This window comes from Apiospora kogelbergensis, assembly GCF_038363985.1.
Source record: "Apiospora kogelbergensis strain CBS 113332 chromosome Unknown utg000016l_segment0_segment0, whole genome shotgun sequence".
Taxonomy (NCBI): domain Eukaryota; kingdom Fungi; phylum Ascomycota; class Sordariomycetes; order Amphisphaeriales; family Apiosporaceae; genus Apiospora; species Apiospora kogelbergensis.
The window spans coordinates 123,518-140,968 of record NW_027117433.1 but is presented as its reverse complement, the minus strand read 5'-3'; the positions used below and the strand labels follow the sequence as shown (position 1 = coordinate 140,968).

The 17,451-nt window shown below is 47.0% G+C and overlaps 10 protein-coding genes across 10 annotated transcripts; 3 read left to right on the top strand and 7 right to left on the bottom strand.

Moving 5' to 3' along the window:
* Positions 1 to 317: 317 nt before the first annotated feature.
* PG998_014886 (triacylglycerol lipase V precursor) lies at positions 318 to 2,166 on the top strand (the record flags this gene model as incomplete). Its single annotated transcript, XM_066881702.1, has 3 exons — positions 318 to 686; positions 825 to 1,595; positions 1,681 to 2,166. 3 exons carry the CDS (start codon positions 318 to 320, stop codon positions 2,164 to 2,166), a joined length of 1,626 nt encoding a protein of 541 aa, XP_066723247.1.
* A 405-nt stretch (positions 2,167 to 2,571) lies between these two features.
* Positions 2,572 to 3,412, bottom strand: PG998_014885 (uncharacterized protein; the record flags this gene model as incomplete). Its single annotated transcript, XM_066881701.1, has 2 exons — positions 2,572 to 2,937; positions 2,993 to 3,412. 2 exons carry the CDS (start codon positions 3,410 to 3,412, stop codon positions 2,572 to 2,574), a joined length of 786 nt encoding a protein of 261 aa, XP_066723246.1.
* A 120-nt stretch (positions 3,413 to 3,532) lies between these two features.
* PG998_014884 (uncharacterized protein) lies at positions 3,533 to 4,758 on the top strand (the record flags this gene model as incomplete). The annotated part of the gene is made up of 6 exons (XM_066881700.1): positions 3,533 to 3,541; positions 3,686 to 3,840; positions 3,956 to 4,306; positions 4,367 to 4,380; positions 4,439 to 4,460; positions 4,524 to 4,758. 6 exons carry the CDS (start codon positions 3,533 to 3,535, stop codon positions 4,756 to 4,758), a joined length of 786 nt encoding a protein of 261 aa, XP_066723245.1.
* A 1,344-nt stretch (positions 4,759 to 6,102) lies between these two features.
* On the bottom strand, positions 6,103 to 7,366 carry PG998_014883 (uncharacterized protein; the record flags this gene model as incomplete). Its single annotated transcript, XM_066881699.1, has 3 exons — positions 6,103 to 6,444; positions 6,743 to 7,205; positions 7,290 to 7,366. 3 exons carry the CDS (start codon positions 7,364 to 7,366, stop codon positions 6,103 to 6,105), a joined length of 882 nt encoding a protein of 293 aa, XP_066723244.1.
* Positions 7,367 to 8,785: 1,419 nt separating this feature from the next.
* PG998_014882 (benzoate 4-monooxygenase cytochrome P450) lies at positions 8,786 to 9,010 on the bottom strand (the record flags this gene model as incomplete). The annotated part of the gene is made up of 1 exon (XM_066881698.1): positions 8,786 to 9,010. The coding sequence occupies one exon, from the start codon at positions 9,008 to 9,010 to the stop codon at positions 8,786 to 8,788; it is 225 nt and encodes a 74-aa protein (XP_066723243.1).
* Positions 9,007 to 10,301, bottom strand: PG998_014881 (uncharacterized protein; the record flags this gene model as incomplete). The annotated part of the gene is made up of 3 exons (XM_066881697.1): positions 9,007 to 9,143; positions 9,207 to 9,404; positions 10,283 to 10,301. The coding sequence occupies 3 exons, from the start codon at positions 10,299 to 10,301 to the stop codon at positions 9,007 to 9,009; spliced, it is 354 nt and encodes a 117-aa protein (XP_066723242.1).
* Positions 10,302 to 10,304: 3 nt separating this feature from the next.
* On the bottom strand, positions 10,305 to 10,535 carry PG998_014880 (uncharacterized protein; the record flags this gene model as incomplete). The annotated part of the gene is made up of 1 exon (XM_066881696.1): positions 10,305 to 10,535. The coding sequence occupies one exon, from the start codon at positions 10,533 to 10,535 to the stop codon at positions 10,305 to 10,307; it is 231 nt and encodes a 76-aa protein (XP_066723241.1).
* Positions 10,536 to 10,565: 30 nt separating this feature from the next.
* Positions 10,566 to 11,358, bottom strand: PG998_014879 (cytochrome P450; the record flags this gene model as incomplete). Its single annotated transcript, XM_066881695.1, has 2 exons — positions 10,566 to 10,972; positions 11,154 to 11,358. The coding sequence occupies 2 exons, from the start codon at positions 11,356 to 11,358 to the stop codon at positions 10,566 to 10,568; spliced, it is 612 nt and encodes a 203-aa protein (XP_066723240.1).
* Positions 11,359 to 12,130: 772 nt separating this feature from the next.
* Positions 12,131 to 13,561, top strand: PG998_014878 (uncharacterized protein; the record flags this gene model as incomplete). The annotated part of the gene is made up of 6 exons (XM_066881694.1): positions 12,131 to 12,273; positions 12,334 to 12,460; positions 12,529 to 12,765; positions 12,837 to 13,150; positions 13,224 to 13,257; positions 13,322 to 13,561. The coding sequence occupies 6 exons, from the start codon at positions 12,131 to 12,133 to the stop codon at positions 13,559 to 13,561; spliced, it is 1,095 nt and encodes a 364-aa protein (XP_066723239.1).
* Positions 13,562 to 13,955: 394 nt separating this feature from the next.
* Positions 13,956 to 14,705, bottom strand: PG998_014877 (uncharacterized protein; the record flags this gene model as incomplete). Its single annotated transcript, XM_066881693.1, has 3 exons — positions 13,956 to 13,978; positions 14,074 to 14,250; positions 14,294 to 14,705. The coding sequence occupies 3 exons, from the start codon at positions 14,703 to 14,705 to the stop codon at positions 13,956 to 13,958; spliced, it is 612 nt and encodes a 203-aa protein (XP_066723238.1).
* Positions 14,706 to 17,451: the final 2,746 nt, after the last annotated feature.

The window sequence follows — 17,451 nt, the reverse complement described above, 5'->3', positions numbered from 1 at the left end:
CACGGGCCCGAGAATGAATGGTCTATATTAAGTCATGCGTGATATCTGATGTCAGAGATCATATCTGCTCCGTGGGATTATATGTAAGCTGCATGTCTCGTAAGAGCTCATCTGTTTCCAGTCAAGGCACATCATTGCGTGCGGCTGTGATTGGTTGATCGCGCTGATTGCCTGCCTCCTTCAGGCGGAACCTCATTGGATAACGTGATCATAAGCATCTATAATTCCATCTATCTACTCAACAGTTCATTTTTCCTCTCTCCCTTCCTGCATTCCGCGCAACAACAAGAGAAGTGAGTGCCACCCAACCGCCCACCATGCCGAGTTTCACATCTGTCTTCTCCATCACTCTCCTGCCCGTTCTCACAGCTACATATAACTTATTTCACGTCAAAGAAGTGCGATACCGATACATTTCCACCATAGCACGTTTAGCTTTGGTGGTTCTTGCTGTAGGCTTCTTTGCATTTGGGGAATCAAGGAAAAGCGAAACCGACCTGATTTACCCCTCACTCACGAAGGTGAAAACTACTAGCGGCTTACTTATTGGACATCCTGGTCCGAATAGAAGCGATGTGGTGGAGTTCCTTGGTGTTCCTTATGCCGAGGCTCCTATCGGCGAACTGCGATTTGCACCTCCATTACCATACCGGAGCTCTGATGGAATAGTGAATGCTAATGAATGGGTAAGTGGTTTATTCCCCAAATCTTCTTGGACGAAGACAGCTGTCTAACTGCTAATCTCTGAAGGGCTTGTGAGTTGTTCTCCAACATCTTAAGCCTGTGTCCGCTATTGACATGGACGTCCAAGTGACTGCCCGCAGACGCCATCCAAACCAGTAGACTACCCTGGCTTCACACCCCAAGCCCAGCGCATCCTCAACTTCTTCACCGGTAGTGCAGGAAACGCCCAAAGCGAGGACTGCCTCACCCTAAATATATGGACCAAACTAGCAGGTGCAGCCACGCAACAGAAGCCGGTCCTTATCTTCCTCCATGGCGGGCGCTTCGCAAACGGTAACACCCACACCCCATTCTTCGACGGACAGGCTCTCGCGGACGCCGAGGAAGTCATTGTGGTCACGCTGAACTATCGCCTCAACATCTTTGGCTTCCCCGGAGCGCCAGATGCGCCGGGCAATCTGGGTCTTCGGGACCAGCGGCTCGCCGTGGAGTGGATCCGGGATAACATCGCAGGTTTCGGGGGTGATCCAGCTCGGATGGTGCTTCTCGGCCAATCATCCGGCGGCGTCGCCGCAGACTACTGGGCCTACGCCCATCAACAAGATCCCATCGTTAGTGGACTGATTTCTCACTCCGGCAACGCCCTCAGCTTTCCCCTGAACGAGCCAAGCCGCCAGGTCAGCAATTGGCACAATGTCTCCGAGGCCCTGGGATGTGGTGCGGACAAGAAGTCGTTGGAATGTATGCGCGCCAAGGACTGGACGGAAATCCTCCAAGCCGCATCGAAAGTGCCACCCGCGGCCAGTGATAACCCGGCGAGGTCCACTCCAGCTTTCTACCCACAAGTCGATGAGGAGCTTGTCTTTTCCGACTACCCGAAGCGCTCAAAAGAAGGAAGCTTTGCTCGAATTGTACGTACCCTCCGAACCTGAGTGGCAATATAGATAAAAGGGAGTAGCCAGCAGCCCCCCGCTGACTAGAAATCTCGCCACACAGCCCTACGTCCTCGGCAACAACGCCAACGAACAAGGCTACTACGTGATCCCCGCCTACGGCCGCGGAATCAACGTGACCCAAGCCCAGGGCGACGACTTCCTGCGCACGTCCTTCACGTGCCCCAACCACGCGCAGGCGCTGAGCCGCCGCGCCGCCGGCGTCCCCGTGTGGCAGTACCGCTACTTCGGCGACTGGGACAACACCCGACTGTACCCCACGAGCGGCGCCTACCACGGCGTCGACATGCACATGGTGTTCGGGAACGCCGGGCCTGTGTCCGGGCTGCCGCCGGCCGCGCCTCAGGAGGCGGACGTGGCGTTGGTGCAACGCCTGTGGGCTCGGTTCGCTGCGGACCCGGCGGATGGGCTGACCGGCGCTGGGTGGCCGCGTTTCGAGCCCGGCGCGGATTCGCTGGCTCGGTTTGCGTACGGGGACTCGCCTGAGTGGAGCTTTGTTGATCCGGAGGTCTTTGCAGGGTCATGTTGAGATAGACTAGGGAAGGAGTGCTGGGAAATTTGTATGGCAAGTAAATGATATATGTTTAGACAGTCTGAGAGCTTGCGAGGCTACTGGGTAGAATGGCATCGTATTCGCGTGCGCACATTTTCGTAGTCGGATATTTCATAAGGGTTTGTTTTTGCTAGATCGATAGCCTCACATCAAACCGAAGAAAAGAAAGAACCAAAACCTACGTAGACAGAATCAGAAATAGAAGACATATTTGAATTTTAGCATTGCTCGGTGTTCGTCATTAAAGAAATGGGCGTTGAAGTAAAGTAGGAGAGTTTACCCCGGCCCGTCCCGCCAGCGCTTGAAAGAGATCAGACGACAGCCCTAGCATGTAACTCCTATCCTGAGCTGATCCTCTCCTCCCTTTCCAAGCTAATCATGTCACAAATCGAATGCTCTAGGTTCCCGTTCGGCTTCAGCAATGAGGGTTTCAGCCAGCCATTGCGGCTTGCTAATGAAGGGAGAATGCCCAGCGTCAACTTCGATGACAGCATCGATCTTATGTGATCCACTTGCCTTTGCCGTTTCAATCAACCAGTGAATGGCAGCCACAGTAGTGGGCACGTCCCGTTTGCATATGATGTAAGTGGTTGGGATATATCGCCAGGCCGCAAAGGTCGTCGTACACCAATAGGCCCCTAAGCTCTGGGGACGGAGGTTCTTTGCTAGCTCTGCCGCAGTTGCATCGTCCACGTCCTGATAAAACATGTGCTTGGCATCCTCTGGGAGGATGGTGATGGAGCCGGCCTATAGCTAATTAGCATGGAGTCAGCGGTGCATCATCATTAAAAAAGACGCATACATCCATGTCGGTCTTCATCTCCGGGACCATGTTGTCGCGTGTTCCAGTCGGAGAGTGCTGGAATCCCTCGGGAACGAGGAAGGCCGCGATATAAACAATTCGAATGACGCCGCCTTTGAGCCCTTTGTTGGCACAGGACTGCTTGTCCAAGCCTTCGAGGCTAGTACCCCCAGTCAAGCCGCTGAAGCTGTACATGACGACGACGAAGTCTTGGTCCTCGACGAGCTTGGAAACAGTGTTCCGGATGGTCTCGACGTCTGCGTCCCAGTCGGTCGGCAGCGGCGTGGCATTCGACGAAGGCAGAGCGGGGGCAACAACCCTGTCGCCGTAGCCGGTTTTGTGCAGGGCCGAGGTCAGGGGTGCGAAGCACTCGGGTGTGTGCCAGGCGCCGTGAAGGAGAACAAAGAATGGCTTGGACATGACGATCAGAGATGGTAGATGGGTGATCGAAGCGAAAGACAAATAAAGGGTGTTTGAAATAACTTTCGAAATGCAGGCTGTTGGCTGTGACGAAGGGCTTACCTACGCACAGCCCAAGACATGCAAGGAGTAAGCCCATGCTACATGCCAAGTACTAGTCCCTTCTGGCCCCCAACCCCCCTTATGTGAGTCTGAGCCTGCCTGAGCGAAGCCTGAGCAAAAGCGGCGAGAGGTTATGTAATCACTGGCGTCCAGATTGACGAGGCATAATAGCTAACGCTTCCTACTCCTAAGGAAGAGCCCGAGGAGCCAGCCGCCGATGCGACCGCTGGTTCTGGTGGTGCCCGACACAACCGATCAAGGGGCTCGCGAGCCACGCCAGCACTGTCAATTACGGTCGGCGGTTCAGGCGAATCAGATCCCGTATTGTAGCTCCTTGAGCTACGTCCGTATCTTATCAGTTACCGCAACCAGACCCTGAAGATGACACACCTATCCTGTCCGCCCACATCGCCCGTGGCATTACGTAGCTCCTCCCTATAGGTGCCCCGTCCCCTTGTTCCGCATTATGGCCGGCCGCCCCGTCGCTCCGAAGCCTGTCCCACAGGTTGAGGACCTTATTGCTATTATCAGCGAAGACCCTGAAACCTGGTACGCGTACTTGCAGAGTACAGAACAACACATCACTGCTCTAGAGCAGACGATCACCCGTCAGGACGGCATAATCGAATATCAGAGGTCAAGCCCATATCGAAGCCTGCAAGAATCCGCCCGCCTACAACAACTATTATCTACTGCCACCCCTCCTGCCACGGGGTGTAGCGGCAGGGGTACTGGTGGCAGATTGGGTCGCCGAATGCGGTCTCCAGGTAATCCAGTAGCTCAGGGTAATCGGTAAACAGGGGTGCGCCATCTACTATTTTAGGCAAGAGCAGACTATAAGCCTTTCCGCAGGTTCGTCCAGCAACGTAAGCTAAGCGGGAATCAGGAGTTGGGAATCGGTCCACATTCTGTTTCAGTTTAGAGTGAATCTATGCGGTGAAGCGTCGTAAGTCGCTACGAGTTCCGTCAACCTTTTCGGGATCAGGTAAGCTTTCGCTTCGGAAGGTAGGTCAGGCAAGGACGTCAACAGTAGACGGAGTCGGTTGCGGAGGAAGATCTGGCGACAGAGTATTGGCAGACTCATTCTTCCTGATTGTAACACTATTCCTCCCGTACCCGACCTGCCCCGAAGGCCTGCTCCACACTGCCCTGTTCCGGTCACTGCCGATGACTACATGGATCTGAGCTCTCAACGGAATGCCCGTCGAGAGTACGGAGAGTGCTTCCGATGTGGTTTGAACTGATACTAGAGTTGAGGGTAAAACCTTCGTTGACGAGAGCTGGGCCGAAGCCTACGGACTACCGTTGGAGAAATTAGAAACCCCTGTAGATCTAATAGGGTTCGATAGAAATATTCTCCCCGAAGGCTAAGTTACCTACCGTGTGTGTGCTCGATTATAGATCGAAGACCTGCCCGCCTGACCTACCGGATTGGAACGCCTAGACATCGCACGCGTCACGATAAGAGCTTGCCAGATGTACGGCCGCCGGAATTACAGAATATTTACCGTCATACTGGACGATATTGACCGATTTCTGGGAAACAAGACGCCTACCAGACCGCCTTCGAGGAATTGAAGCTGGGGTTTACGAACGCACCAGTTCTGGCCCCCTTTGACTGGGAAAAGGAGGTGATTCTGGAGACCGATGCGTCCGATTACGTTTCTGCGGGCGTGCTGTCCCAATACGATGACTCTAGACTCCTGCGACCCGTGGTGCTTTTCTCAAAGAAGCATTGAGCGACGGAATGTAATTATGAGATTGACGATAAGGAACTGCCGCCTACCTAGCGAACGCCACTGAAGTTGTCGCCAACTTCCACAGCCGCTATCTGAATAAGCCTGGGCCTGCCTGATCTCGTCAACGGAGCTCCGCCTAGAGGAGGGGAGTACTGTCACGGCGCTGGACCACTGAGAAGGTCCGCGCACGCTGAGAAGGTTGGCGCTCACTGAGAAGGATCGCACGTTATATGGAATAGAGTTAGAACGCACGAGACGGATGAGAAGGTTAGATGTTGGAATCCTTCCTTAATATCTACAAGTACTGCCCTAATCCTAGATCCTGTATTATAGCTCTTTGAGCTACGTCCTCGTCTTGATTGCTACCCTGACCTGCAGACTGTAGTAATAGAACCCGAAGACGAAGCACCTATCACCTTAGTAGTGCGATACGAAGGGCTTGTACTACTAGTGATAGAAAGCGTCTGTAAGCAAGTCTGACTTGCCTATCCTAAACACTAGGTTTGCGGTAATTAGCTGAGAGTAATTAATTAACTAAGTGCGAGGCTTGATAACTACTGACTTCACAGTAGGTTGTAAGGCGTTAGCTCCTCTATGGGTGAGATGCTTAGATTGATCACTAAGGTAATGACTGTCTGGCTATGTAGGAAATCCTTCTACGACATACATCTCGTCATTCCCTCACTGATGCCGTCGGTCTGTTGAATCTGCTCTAGATTCTCAGATTCATCACGTCACCCCGGTGTGGCGTCCCTAGGGTGGTGGTATTTATCTTCGTGGCTGTTCTCGTTCTCGTTGGTTCTTGCCTCGGATGTACAAATTCCAAGGCGAGACATTTGGCGAGACAACCTATTCAATGTCAAAACGACGGGATAAGCGCAGGTGCTGAGGAAGGTCGACATGTTGAGTCTGGTTGTATTGGCGATCCAATTCCATGGCCCCTGAGTTGATCTTCTGCGATCCCGTATCTGATAGTAATGCTTTTAACCCTTGGCCGAAATTGGAGATGCAGATAATAGCGGAGATGAAAGACATAGATGTGAAGATAGTTCCAAGCGAAGCGAAGAAGATCATCTCTGTCTTCATAGCTGTTATGATAGAACCATTGCAGAGAAGGTACATCCTGCTGCTGAGATAGACTACAATGCTGACCTGAGCGGCCTTAAATAGCGAGGTTCGGTAAGCAGGATTCTGTAAGTGGGAGGCAAGACTCAAGGCACATACTATAACTAGCAACATACTCTTCTTATACTCCCTCCTCACGCAGTAGGCAGCCAGGGCAGCGTGGAGAAGCAGGGCAGGAATTATAGCCAATGTCAGACCAAACTCGGGTTGTCGATAATGAACGCTGACGAAATTGAAGATAATAATAAACAATATAGTGAAGAGAGGTGCGAGCTTGAGAGATACTAGAAAGGCCTTTACTGCGTGTTAGAAGGACGGCTAAAGAGTATATCAAGTTTGGTACGTGTGTCGAGACAGAACTCACCTGGTATTGGTCATGTCGCTTTTTTATTAGTGCGTCGGAGCTGATGTGCTCGTACACTGACCAAGAAAACTCGGCATGAAGTCGCGTGGCGGTCGTGCAGAGGCCGACGCTGCAGACGGCGGATATCGCAATGCAAAGAATCGAGATGGGATGTGCTAGCCGCCAGAAGCCATCTGGATTCTTGGTGAAGGGTGTGTTGAACATGTCGTAAGCCTCGACAAGACTGTCGTTGGCTTCCTTCGCCTGGCTGAATTGTAGAGCCAACGTGATGGAGAGGCAAACGTTGACGATGCACTGTATCCATATCTGGAGCTTGTTCTTGATGCGACAGGAATCCACCGCAACGAGCACCTGGAACCAACACCCCAAGGCGGCTACCGCGAAAGTGATGGGGATAACATAGGATGTTGGAGCTTGATATGCCACAGGATTAATCCATTGGAGATATTCGGCTAGCAAGCCCCTGTATCGAGCGCATGATCAGTCTGTGTTGTCGGAGCAGCGCCCAGGGGCGAGTGGCGCGGGAAGAAGGTTCCTAAATGCTCACGCTTGAACGGCCGTGATAGAAACAGCTTGCGCTGCTACAATGGCTATGAAGGCCCATTCCGTCCTAGTTGTCGTCATAGTCCCGGGGTTTCATATGCGATGGCAACAATGGTCAGTATATTGATTGGAACTTTGGTAAGTACCCTAATACAGGAAGTTGTTAGGAGGCGTGATGCGGCTGAATAGGGTAAATACCCTGCGTGGTTTCATATATTCTAGATACAATTTACAGTGGACCGCTCGGGAGGCCCGTTGGCCAACAACTAATTATTTTAGCAAAGAAGGGTAGGGGTGGGGAGGGGCGCCGAGGAGTCTTGGAGATTGGATGTACAGCGCTAGCGAAGCGTGAGGCGCCGGCTCAGGTGGCTCATCGCTGGATTTGATATTTGATGTAAAGGGAGACATTGCTATTAATAAGAATGACATCCAAGAAGCGACATTACACGTCGGCCACAAGATACTGCCAGGGCCGCATGTTTTCCATGAGAAGCCCGACCGGTGGTGAGTCGATATAAAAGTTCACAATAGGTGGACCTCGTATTATGCCATTGCCAAGCATGCGCCCCCACTCATGGGGCTGACGTTGGCACACTCATCACCGCAGCCTCCCTCTTCCTCCCATTGCCTCTTGCATACATCGACGAACGACTGGCTTGTGACGTGATAGGATAGGACGGGATGAGATTTCATTCTTGTTTCGTTGAGCTGGAAAAGGTGGTGAATTGAGGTGGCGCGGAGAGATGCGACGCGACCATGGTCGATTATGGTGGGGTCGCAAAGCATAAACGCGACCAGACCATCGCGTAACCCGCCGCGGTGGCCAGCAGACAATCGAATCGCGCCATAGAACCGACCGCCAAAATCTAAGAGAAAGCAAATCGAGATGCCGGGACACCCGAGACGACCGAAAAAGGATGGATTATCGCCTGTGTTACTAGCGCTAGAAGCTATAATAATAAGCTTTAATAATATTAATATAACTCGACCCGACTCTATAGCTAAGACTTATTAATAGTATAGAATTATAATAACTATATTATAAGAATAAAATTTATTAAAAGGTTATTATTTTAGAATAATTATTAACTTAAAAATATAATTTAAAAGTTAATATATTATATATATTATATATATTATATTTATAAAGGTTATAATAAATATTATAATTATTTAATATTATTTATTTAATTTTATTTATAAAATTAAATAAAGTATATTATTAAAAATAGATTATTTATTAAATAATAAAAGTGAATTAAATTAAACATTAAACTTATTTAATTAATAATATATATTAAAACTATTAATTAATATTAAATCTATACTTCTTAAGTAAAAGGTAATATAATATAATAATATTAATAAAATCCTATTTGTTAAAGTTTTACTTTTATTATTATTAAAGAAACCTTCCCTCTTTATTTTAATATTATTATATTTAATAGCGTTTCTTTAAACTAAAAACAATTCTTAAATTTTTTTAATTTAGAAACTTTATTAAAAAATTAATTTTCTATATATATAATCGGCCGTTAGCGCGGCGTACGCGATGTCCAGCCGGACCACGGCATCGTCGGCGTGTGCCTGCTCCAGCCGCGCCCGGAGCCGTGCCTCCTTTTCGTGCAGGACCGACGCCAGCGCCAGCACCGACCGCTTCGAGAGGAAGCTGTTGAGCATGCCCCGGCGGAGCCGGTGGTGCTCGTGCCCCACGATCGCGATCATCGAGGTTGGGAACCGAAGATGCCGACAAAGTGGGCGTCCTTCTCCCGCTTCCGGGACGCCGGCGCGTACACCTCGTCGTAAAAGTAGGGATCCCTGATGTGGATCTCGCGAGGATTGATCCGCACCACGGGGCCTGCTCTCTCACCCGTAAGCTGAACCGGCTGGACGGCCAAAACGAGTGCGCGGATCTACTGACCGTATGTCTCATGCATCTTCTCCACCTCCCAGAGATACATGCCGTTTCGGATGACATCGTGGTAGAACTCGGATACATGGCTGATGGCTGCCAGTCTTGGTCCTGGGATATGGGAAAGGGGATGGAAGTAAAGACCGTAGACACTTCTCAACGAGAGCAGGATGATGCCGCAAAGGCCGACGAGCCTAAGTGGCCATGCTGTGAGCGTTGTCGCGTTGAGGACCAAAACCAAGCCGACAGTCATGTTTAGAAAGTCTTTCGTCGAACCTATCCGTGTCGCATGACCAGCTGCGAGGGAATAGATCCTGCTTCATGTCATACTTGAATTCCTCATGGTGTGGCACTAAGAACGTAAAATGAGGCTCCAGTTTCTTGACGTATACATACCGTATGCCGCCGTTATGCACCTAGCTCCGCCGAGCGTGCCGGGTAGGGGGGTTTGGCGGACCGGTGTAGATGCTAAGCTACATAGGTACGGCGGGGTGTCTATAGGGTCACTAAAACATAGGATTAGTGATTGCAATGGTAGCCTGCCTTGAATTCGCCCCAATCGGCGTAGGGTGCATTGGTCGGTGGCAGGGGTCGCCATCCGCCATGCAAAGACTTCTGCCCGGTACTCGGGGCCGATAAGTGTGAGTGGAGCAGATCGGGGGTAGATCGCGGATAGTTACGCAACATTATTAGGGTTTAGCAGGTTCAAGCAGTAAGACAATGGAAGTTCTATAATTCCTTGTACGCACCGATCATATAGCATATCGCGAATTCAATTCCTGCCAGCCTACCAACCTACCTCCAGCCTGCCGCTTGATTACGCGGCGTGGAATCCGCACACGATAGCCTTGATTCCAGAAGTATCTTTCGGTACCACGATGGTATGGTCCTTTACAGGGAGCACGCAATCCAGGGTGGTGCTCTGGTAGAGATTCATCTTGACCCGGCGAACCAGGTTTGCCGTCAGCATGTACATTTCGGCCGTGGCCATGCTACATCACCCTGCGCTATTAGTGCTCACATACATGTACGCCACGGGACGGCCCCTACCGTCCCCGCACCTTCGATGCTGGGCATCGTCAAACTTACTTCATCCCCAGGCATGATCTAGTTCCCTTTAAGAATAGCGCCAGGTGGCTTTCCAGGGTTGTCCAGCAGGTAGAACATGGTGACACTAAGGCTGTAGCCCGTGGTCTCGGTCCCCGCCGCCAGAATGACGAATCCCTCGTCCTCGAGGCGCTCGAGGTCGCGCTCTTCGGCGGGTAAAGTGGGGTCTGCCAGCGTTGCAAACATGTTCTCGTGGGGTGCGTTGGGCTCCTTGGCCTGGAGCACCTCCATAGCCAGGGGCGCTGATGGTGCAGTGTGTCCTCAGCACCACGGTCCCTTTGGGAAAAGGCGTCCGACGAGGTTCGGAGGCAGCCTCTTGGCGTTGGTGAAGCGGATGGGGAGGAACCTGAGCCACTGGCTCAGGGAGAGCACGGCCTGCGTCGCGTCGGTCCGGATGTTCTCGCTATCGCCATCCAGGCACCCCATCGACACACCGTACGCGTAGTGCGAGATGGTGTCGGCCGTGAAGGCTGCCGACAGCGTCGTCAGATTGGCGGGCGACCAGTCGACGGCCGCGTCTTGCAGTTTGAGGATGAGACGCTCCACCTTGTCCTGGATGATGGGCTGGATGTCCGAGATGGACCGCTTGGAGAAGAACTTGGTCAGGCTCTTGCGACGTGCCTCATGCAGGTCATGGTCGACGGCGGCAAACATGGATTTGGTCTCGCCTGTCGATCGCGTGAACCGATAATCGCTTTCGACCCGCTTCGGATTGCCCGCTTATATGTCGTTGTAGAACGAGGCGTCGCTGATGTGGATCTCGTGGGGGTTGACACGCACAATGGGGCCTCGCGCACCGTCAGCATGCATGCAGCTAAGGGATTCTCGTCTGGTCTCCGAGGCACGCACCATACTTCTTGTGCATTCTCTCCATCGCCCAGATAAACTCCCCATCTCGCAGGACAGACCAGTAAAACTCGTACAAATGCGCCGCAGCGGCGAGCCTGGGCCCGGGGAACTTGGCCAAGGGGTGGAAGTGCAGGTTGTAGATTACCTTTGCCATACGGTGCAATAGCAGCACCAGCAGGATAAGATAGCCGGAAGCCAGCATCATGACGATCAGAATGGTTTGTACCACTGAATGGAGGTGATGATGAAAGTCTTGATGGTAGACGAATTATTCAACCTATCTCAACGGGACGCAAGTAATCTCGAGCGTCTTTTATGCATGTAGGGAATTGCTATGGCATTAGTCACCCTGCGCAGGCACTTGGGGTCAAGGGAGCCTTGCTCCTACAGAAGAGCTCGGCGATTATCGCCTCACCTATTTCTGATAGTGCGTGCATGGCGTTTGTGCATCATGAGGCTCATACTCGACAAGCATATGTTGGCTTTGTTACATACTATTGCATAAAAATACCTAGTTTCGAACGGTATTGTGGTGCCACACCCCATCCGAGCAACATCCGATATATTCCGAATCATCACGGGATACGTTGGTCGTAAGCCGCCAAAATCTCGATACCATGCTTACTTGCATGGTTGCACACAATATTGTTCCCCATCACGATGGTTGAAGATCGACGCAAAAAGCAATCTGGCGAAGGGGGACCTAAACCTGGGTTCTCGGCAAACTGGAATATACTGCAAACATCGTTCATTATGGTATGATGGCATGGCTAGGTCACTGATACGTCATGCTGCGAGTGCTTGGTGCTTGCCCCTCTACGTCTCGACTGGACTTCGACTTCTGTGCCACCGAGGGATGGGAAGAAAGCTATTTTGTATATATAGAGGCCTCGGTAATACTAGGGACGGCTCTTTACGCCAACTGCTAAGCAAAACCATTGCTTGCATCAAGTCGAGCACACTGTTTTGCTATCATCATGTCGTCCACAATGCCGGGTTCCACAGACAGCTGGGTCACCATATCCCTGCCCGACATGTTCAAGGGCTTCCTGGTGGCCGAACCGGCAGTAAACCCCTTTTATAATGACGCTAGAGCCAAGTCGGAGATGTGGCTGCAGAGGTAGAGACAGTGGAAGCGCAAGGCTCCCCTCCAAGTGCAAACCTCTAACACTGGAACCAGTGCCATGACCCTTTCACCCAAGCAGGCGAAGAGAGTTCAGTATTGCAACTTCACTTACTTCGTTTCCGTCTTGATTCCGCATGCTCCAAAGGAGAGACTGAAGATTGCCTCAGATTGGGGCAACTGGGTAAGCTCCCAAGTCATCCGAGCAGACTCTTGTGCCGCTGAGCTGACGCAAATGACAAAAACAAAAAGATATTCGTGTTCGATGATAGTAAGTTGAAGGGCCGTACGCCACAGCCTGCTGGTGGAACTCCCAGTAACACAGCTTTTGTTTTGATAGTGTTCGATGAGGGAGAGCTCAGGGATGACCCTGATACGTCGCAGCGTATCGTCCACAACTTGCTTTCCATCATGGTGCCGGAAGTGCAGCGAACCTCGGAAGAACCCGTAGTGATGGCGCATGATAGTTTCTACCAGGAACTTGCCCAAGTAAGCCAACCATCCCTAGTTTCATAGCTGCAGCATCACGCTGACTTATCGCGGCAGAGCTGCTCGCCTAGTATATTTCTCCTGCTGCCACCACCTCTTTTGGCCAAGCGGCTCTACTGACCGATGTTTCATTGGCAGGTGTCCTCAGAAGATACGTTGAGGCCATGAAGAGCTACAGCACCGGCTGTCTTCAGCATGTCGTGGACTTCACTGCCGACCAAACGCCAACCCTGCTCGAGATGCTGGAAACCCGGCGCATATCTAGCGGTGTCTTCCCCATGTACCCTCTCATCGAGTTTGCTTACGACTTGAATCTCCCGGACGAGGTTTTCCTCGACCCTACGGTTCAGAAGCTGTCAAACCTAGGTGTCGAGCTCGTGATGCTGTAGGTCGAATATCGCTGGCGCCCGCTTCCTCCAACAATCTCACTAATACGTACGAATGACTACTTGATTTAGCATGAACGACATCTTGTCCTACCCCAAAGAAGAGGTGAGGCGCGGTGGTATTCCCAATCCATGTTTGCTGCTCATCTGGATCCGAATCCTTTTGCTAGCTGACGCCGCTTCGGCAGAGCGAGGACTGTCCATTCAGCACGGTGGCTGTATGCCGGATGAACGGCGCGTCCGCCCAACAGGCATTCGACGAGATCGCCTCCATGGTCGATGCGCGCTTCAGCGCATGGGACGAAGCAGCTGAGGCTCTGCCCTCGTGGGGCGCCGAGGTGGATGCGCAGCTGCATCAGTACATCCAGGGCATCCAGAACATCGTTCAAGCCAACATCAGCTGGAGGTAGGAAGGCGGCCGGACCGTCCATTTCTTTCGACGTCAGGGGAGGAGGTAAAAAGAAAGGAGAAGAAAAAAAGAAAGAAAGAAAGCATGCTAACTAATCTCTGGGAGGACAGCTTTCGGACGGGTCGGTATTTTGGTCCGAGGGCGGAAGCAGTTCGGCAGTCAAGGAAGATCGACGTGCTCGTGCAGCCTTCGTTTCTATCGGGTTGAATTAGGAAATAGTTATGGAAGAAACTTCGCTATCCAGACAGCTGACTGGCCCCAATAAAAGTCCCTGAACTCCCTATTTATTCCTGATGCTCCTACAGCCCCGAGCAACTTGGGTTCCTGGAAAGTAAAGATACAGGACTAGGTATCACGCCCGAAAGGCCTTGAACCCGACAGACATTAAGCCCGAATTATGGGATCGTAAAACTGAAATCTGTTCTGCGGGTCGTACGTGTGCTTCAGATCTATCAGTCTCTGAAGACGCCACTCTTCGTATATCGACCGGTAGCGTTCCTAGCAGCGACTTACGCTGGGTTCCCAGTAGAACTGAGTCATCCTGGGGAGAATGATGAGGTACGGTGTTTTGCAGGTCGGCTTTGGAGGTACTAGGTGTACCTCCGTCCAGTTCTGAGTTGATGAGGCCAAAGTTGCCGTGTGAAATTATATCGTCCCCTGCTTCGACATCTTCCAGTTGGTAGCCGCCATCTTTTGATGAAAAGCTTGCTCCTCCCTTTGATAGTCTCCTGACCTTGAACCCCGACTTCCTCGGCGTTAGCTCTCTCATCGTCACTCAAATTGTCCCCATTGAGCATGTCAAGCTCATACTGCGTCCTACCTGGCCAGTACTCTGTCCAGAAGGTTTCGAGAGAAGATACGTCAGCAAGCATTGAGTAGGCAATGTCCTCGAACTCGACTACCAGCTGCTCAAGTATCTCCAACCATCCTTGCTCCGGGTTTCTGTCATCACACCCCGATGAATCATGGGGAACAGGATCAGCAGGATCGCAGCATGTATGCGTGATCCCCAAAGCTTCAAAAGAACAGAATCGAATGAAAGGGGGCAGAAACGCCATTTTCACATCGTTGCTCGACATTGAGAATAGTTTCTGGATTTCCTTTCCGACCTCATCAAGGCTTTTCTGTTCCCGTACGCCGTACATTCCCTTCAACATGTAGGTAATGGGCGTACAAGGTGAGTTGGAACAAGCGCAATAGCATCCGTCCCTCAACCCAAGGGGAAGTACACTGAGACCAAGAGACGAAACTGTCGTTGAGAACGTACGTCGTTCTTCTCTTTCCGAGTATTTCCGGCCAAGGGCATCAAAAGACTTGCCCATCTGGTAGAATGCGTAATGAGCAACGAATAAACCGAAGCGCGAGTCCGGGCCCAGGACTCCGGGAGATGGCGAAAGGCAGCGTAGAAGATACTGTGGGCTTGTGGGGCTGGCCCTAACAAGTCCTCGTGCAGCTTTGTAAACCAGCGGTGCCAGGGCACGAATGTACTCGGCCTTTTCCTCGCTAGAGAGCTCGCGCTATTCCTTTCGGACCTCCGTGTTAGTACAGCTGCCGTTCGCACGGGAGATGGTGATACCCGCGACGGCGGCGGCAGTTGTAAGGGAGAAGAGGGAGATGGTTAAAAGACGAGCTATAGTACTGAGATAAGAGTTCGAGAATTAATTTAAATAAAAGGAGCTGTTAAAAACGAGAGTAATAGTAATAGAAAGTTAATATATTATCTTTTATATATTAATAAAAAGCTATTTTATAATTCGATATTTAATAACTATCTCCCTTTAATTTATTACTTTAAAGCTTAGTTTAACTACTATTATATTTTAATTATTACTCTTTTATTAAAGATTAATATAAGGTATTAATCGTTTATAATAATTAAAAACTTAGTAATATTCTTAAACTTAAAAGTACTCCTTAAATCCTAAGCTATCTACTAGGGAGTATAAATAGGGCTTTTAAGGCCCTTAATTTAATATAATAATAACTTAGTTCTAAATAACTTAGTCTTAAATAATATTACTAGAAAGGTTTTATTTAATATAATTAAGCGGTATAGGTTATAAGAGTGTATAGTATAAAATATTAGATAATAGTAGGAGTATATAAGTTATAATTACCCGGGGTAAAAGCTTAATAATATTATATAAAGGCGGGGGCTTATAGATAAAATAATATATATAGTTAAGAGAAGTGAGATAAAACTATAATTAGTTTTAAATACAAGTTATTAGCAGTTAATAAAATATATTATTTTTAAAGCTATTAAGTAATAAAATTAAATATTTAATTTAAGCTTAAAGAATTAATAATTTTTTAACATATAAATTATTTAAGATACTTTAATAAGAATAGATAATTATTAAGCTACAAAGAATTAAAATATAATATATTAAAGGTATTTTAATTATAATTAATTAAAAACGAGTAGTAATTAAAATATAAGAACCCCCTTTAATTTTAATATTTAATTTATATAATATACCCTTTATTAAAGCTAAGGTTAAGCTAGAGTATATACAGTAATTATTATATATATGGATTATATCCTTTATTAATTAATATTATACTAGTATATCTTTATATTATATATATTAATTATATTATATAGTTTAATATCCTTTTCTATAATATCCGTCCTTTTTATATTACCTATTTATATCCGTGTATACTTTTTATACTTATATATATATATTTATATCTATATATATTTTATTATACCTATTTATTTATCTTAAAGATAGCTTATATTATAGCTTCTTTAATAGTAATTATAATATTTATATAAGCCGGGTCTTCTTATATCTTAAACCTCCTTATTTTATATTATAATAAATATATACATTAATATAGCGTTTAATAATACTTGTAACTTATTTAATTTCTTTCTTAAGCTATAATTAATATATTAATAGGTATACCCCTTTAAAACTAGTTTATTATATTTAATATCGGTAATAAAATATTATAAGTAATAGATAAAGAATATATTAATCAAGGTTATAATAATAGTAGTAAATATATAAATTTAATAACTATACTTATTATATAAAGTTAAGGCTTATATTATATATTTATATTTTTAAGTAAGTTTACTTAAAATAACTATAATAAGAATATCTTTATAATTAATAAAGACTTTAACCTTTATAAGAAGATAGAATACTTTAAAGGAATAATAAATAGTAATATTGTAAATAATATATTTTATATTAATAATATTTTATAGAATTAAACCTTTATTATAATTAATAAAATATTTTAAGCTATATTTCTAAGTAATAAGTTTTTTAATATAAGCTTTTCCTATATTATTAAACTTTAAATAAAAACTATTATGAAAATTATAATATAAGAAGGTATATTTAATAAATTTAAATTTATTATCTATTATAATAAAGAGTTTAATTATATTAACGACGGCTTAAGTAAAGGTATTCTTACCTTAAATAGCTTTAAAGAATAAAAGTATATTAAAGGTAATATAATATAGATTTAAGTTTATAAGGATAATATTAATAATATTATTACGTATTAGCTTTAACATTTATATTTCTAGAAGATTAATAGATAACGTTATAATAACGTTATTTTATCATTTATTAATAAAACTTTTATCTTCTTAAATAATACTCTTATTATTATATTTAATATAGGTACTAGAATAATTTTATTACCTTTAATATCCATTATTAATATTTATAAAGTTATTAGCTAGAATTTTAAAGCCTTTTTTTAATTATAATTATATCTCGTTCTATATTAATTTTAATTTAACCTAATTAATAACCTTTACTTTTTCTAAGAATAATATTAACTTTTTTAATATATTTATCTACAATAATTAGCTTAATAGTAATAAAGGTTATATTAATTATTAAGACGCTTATATAC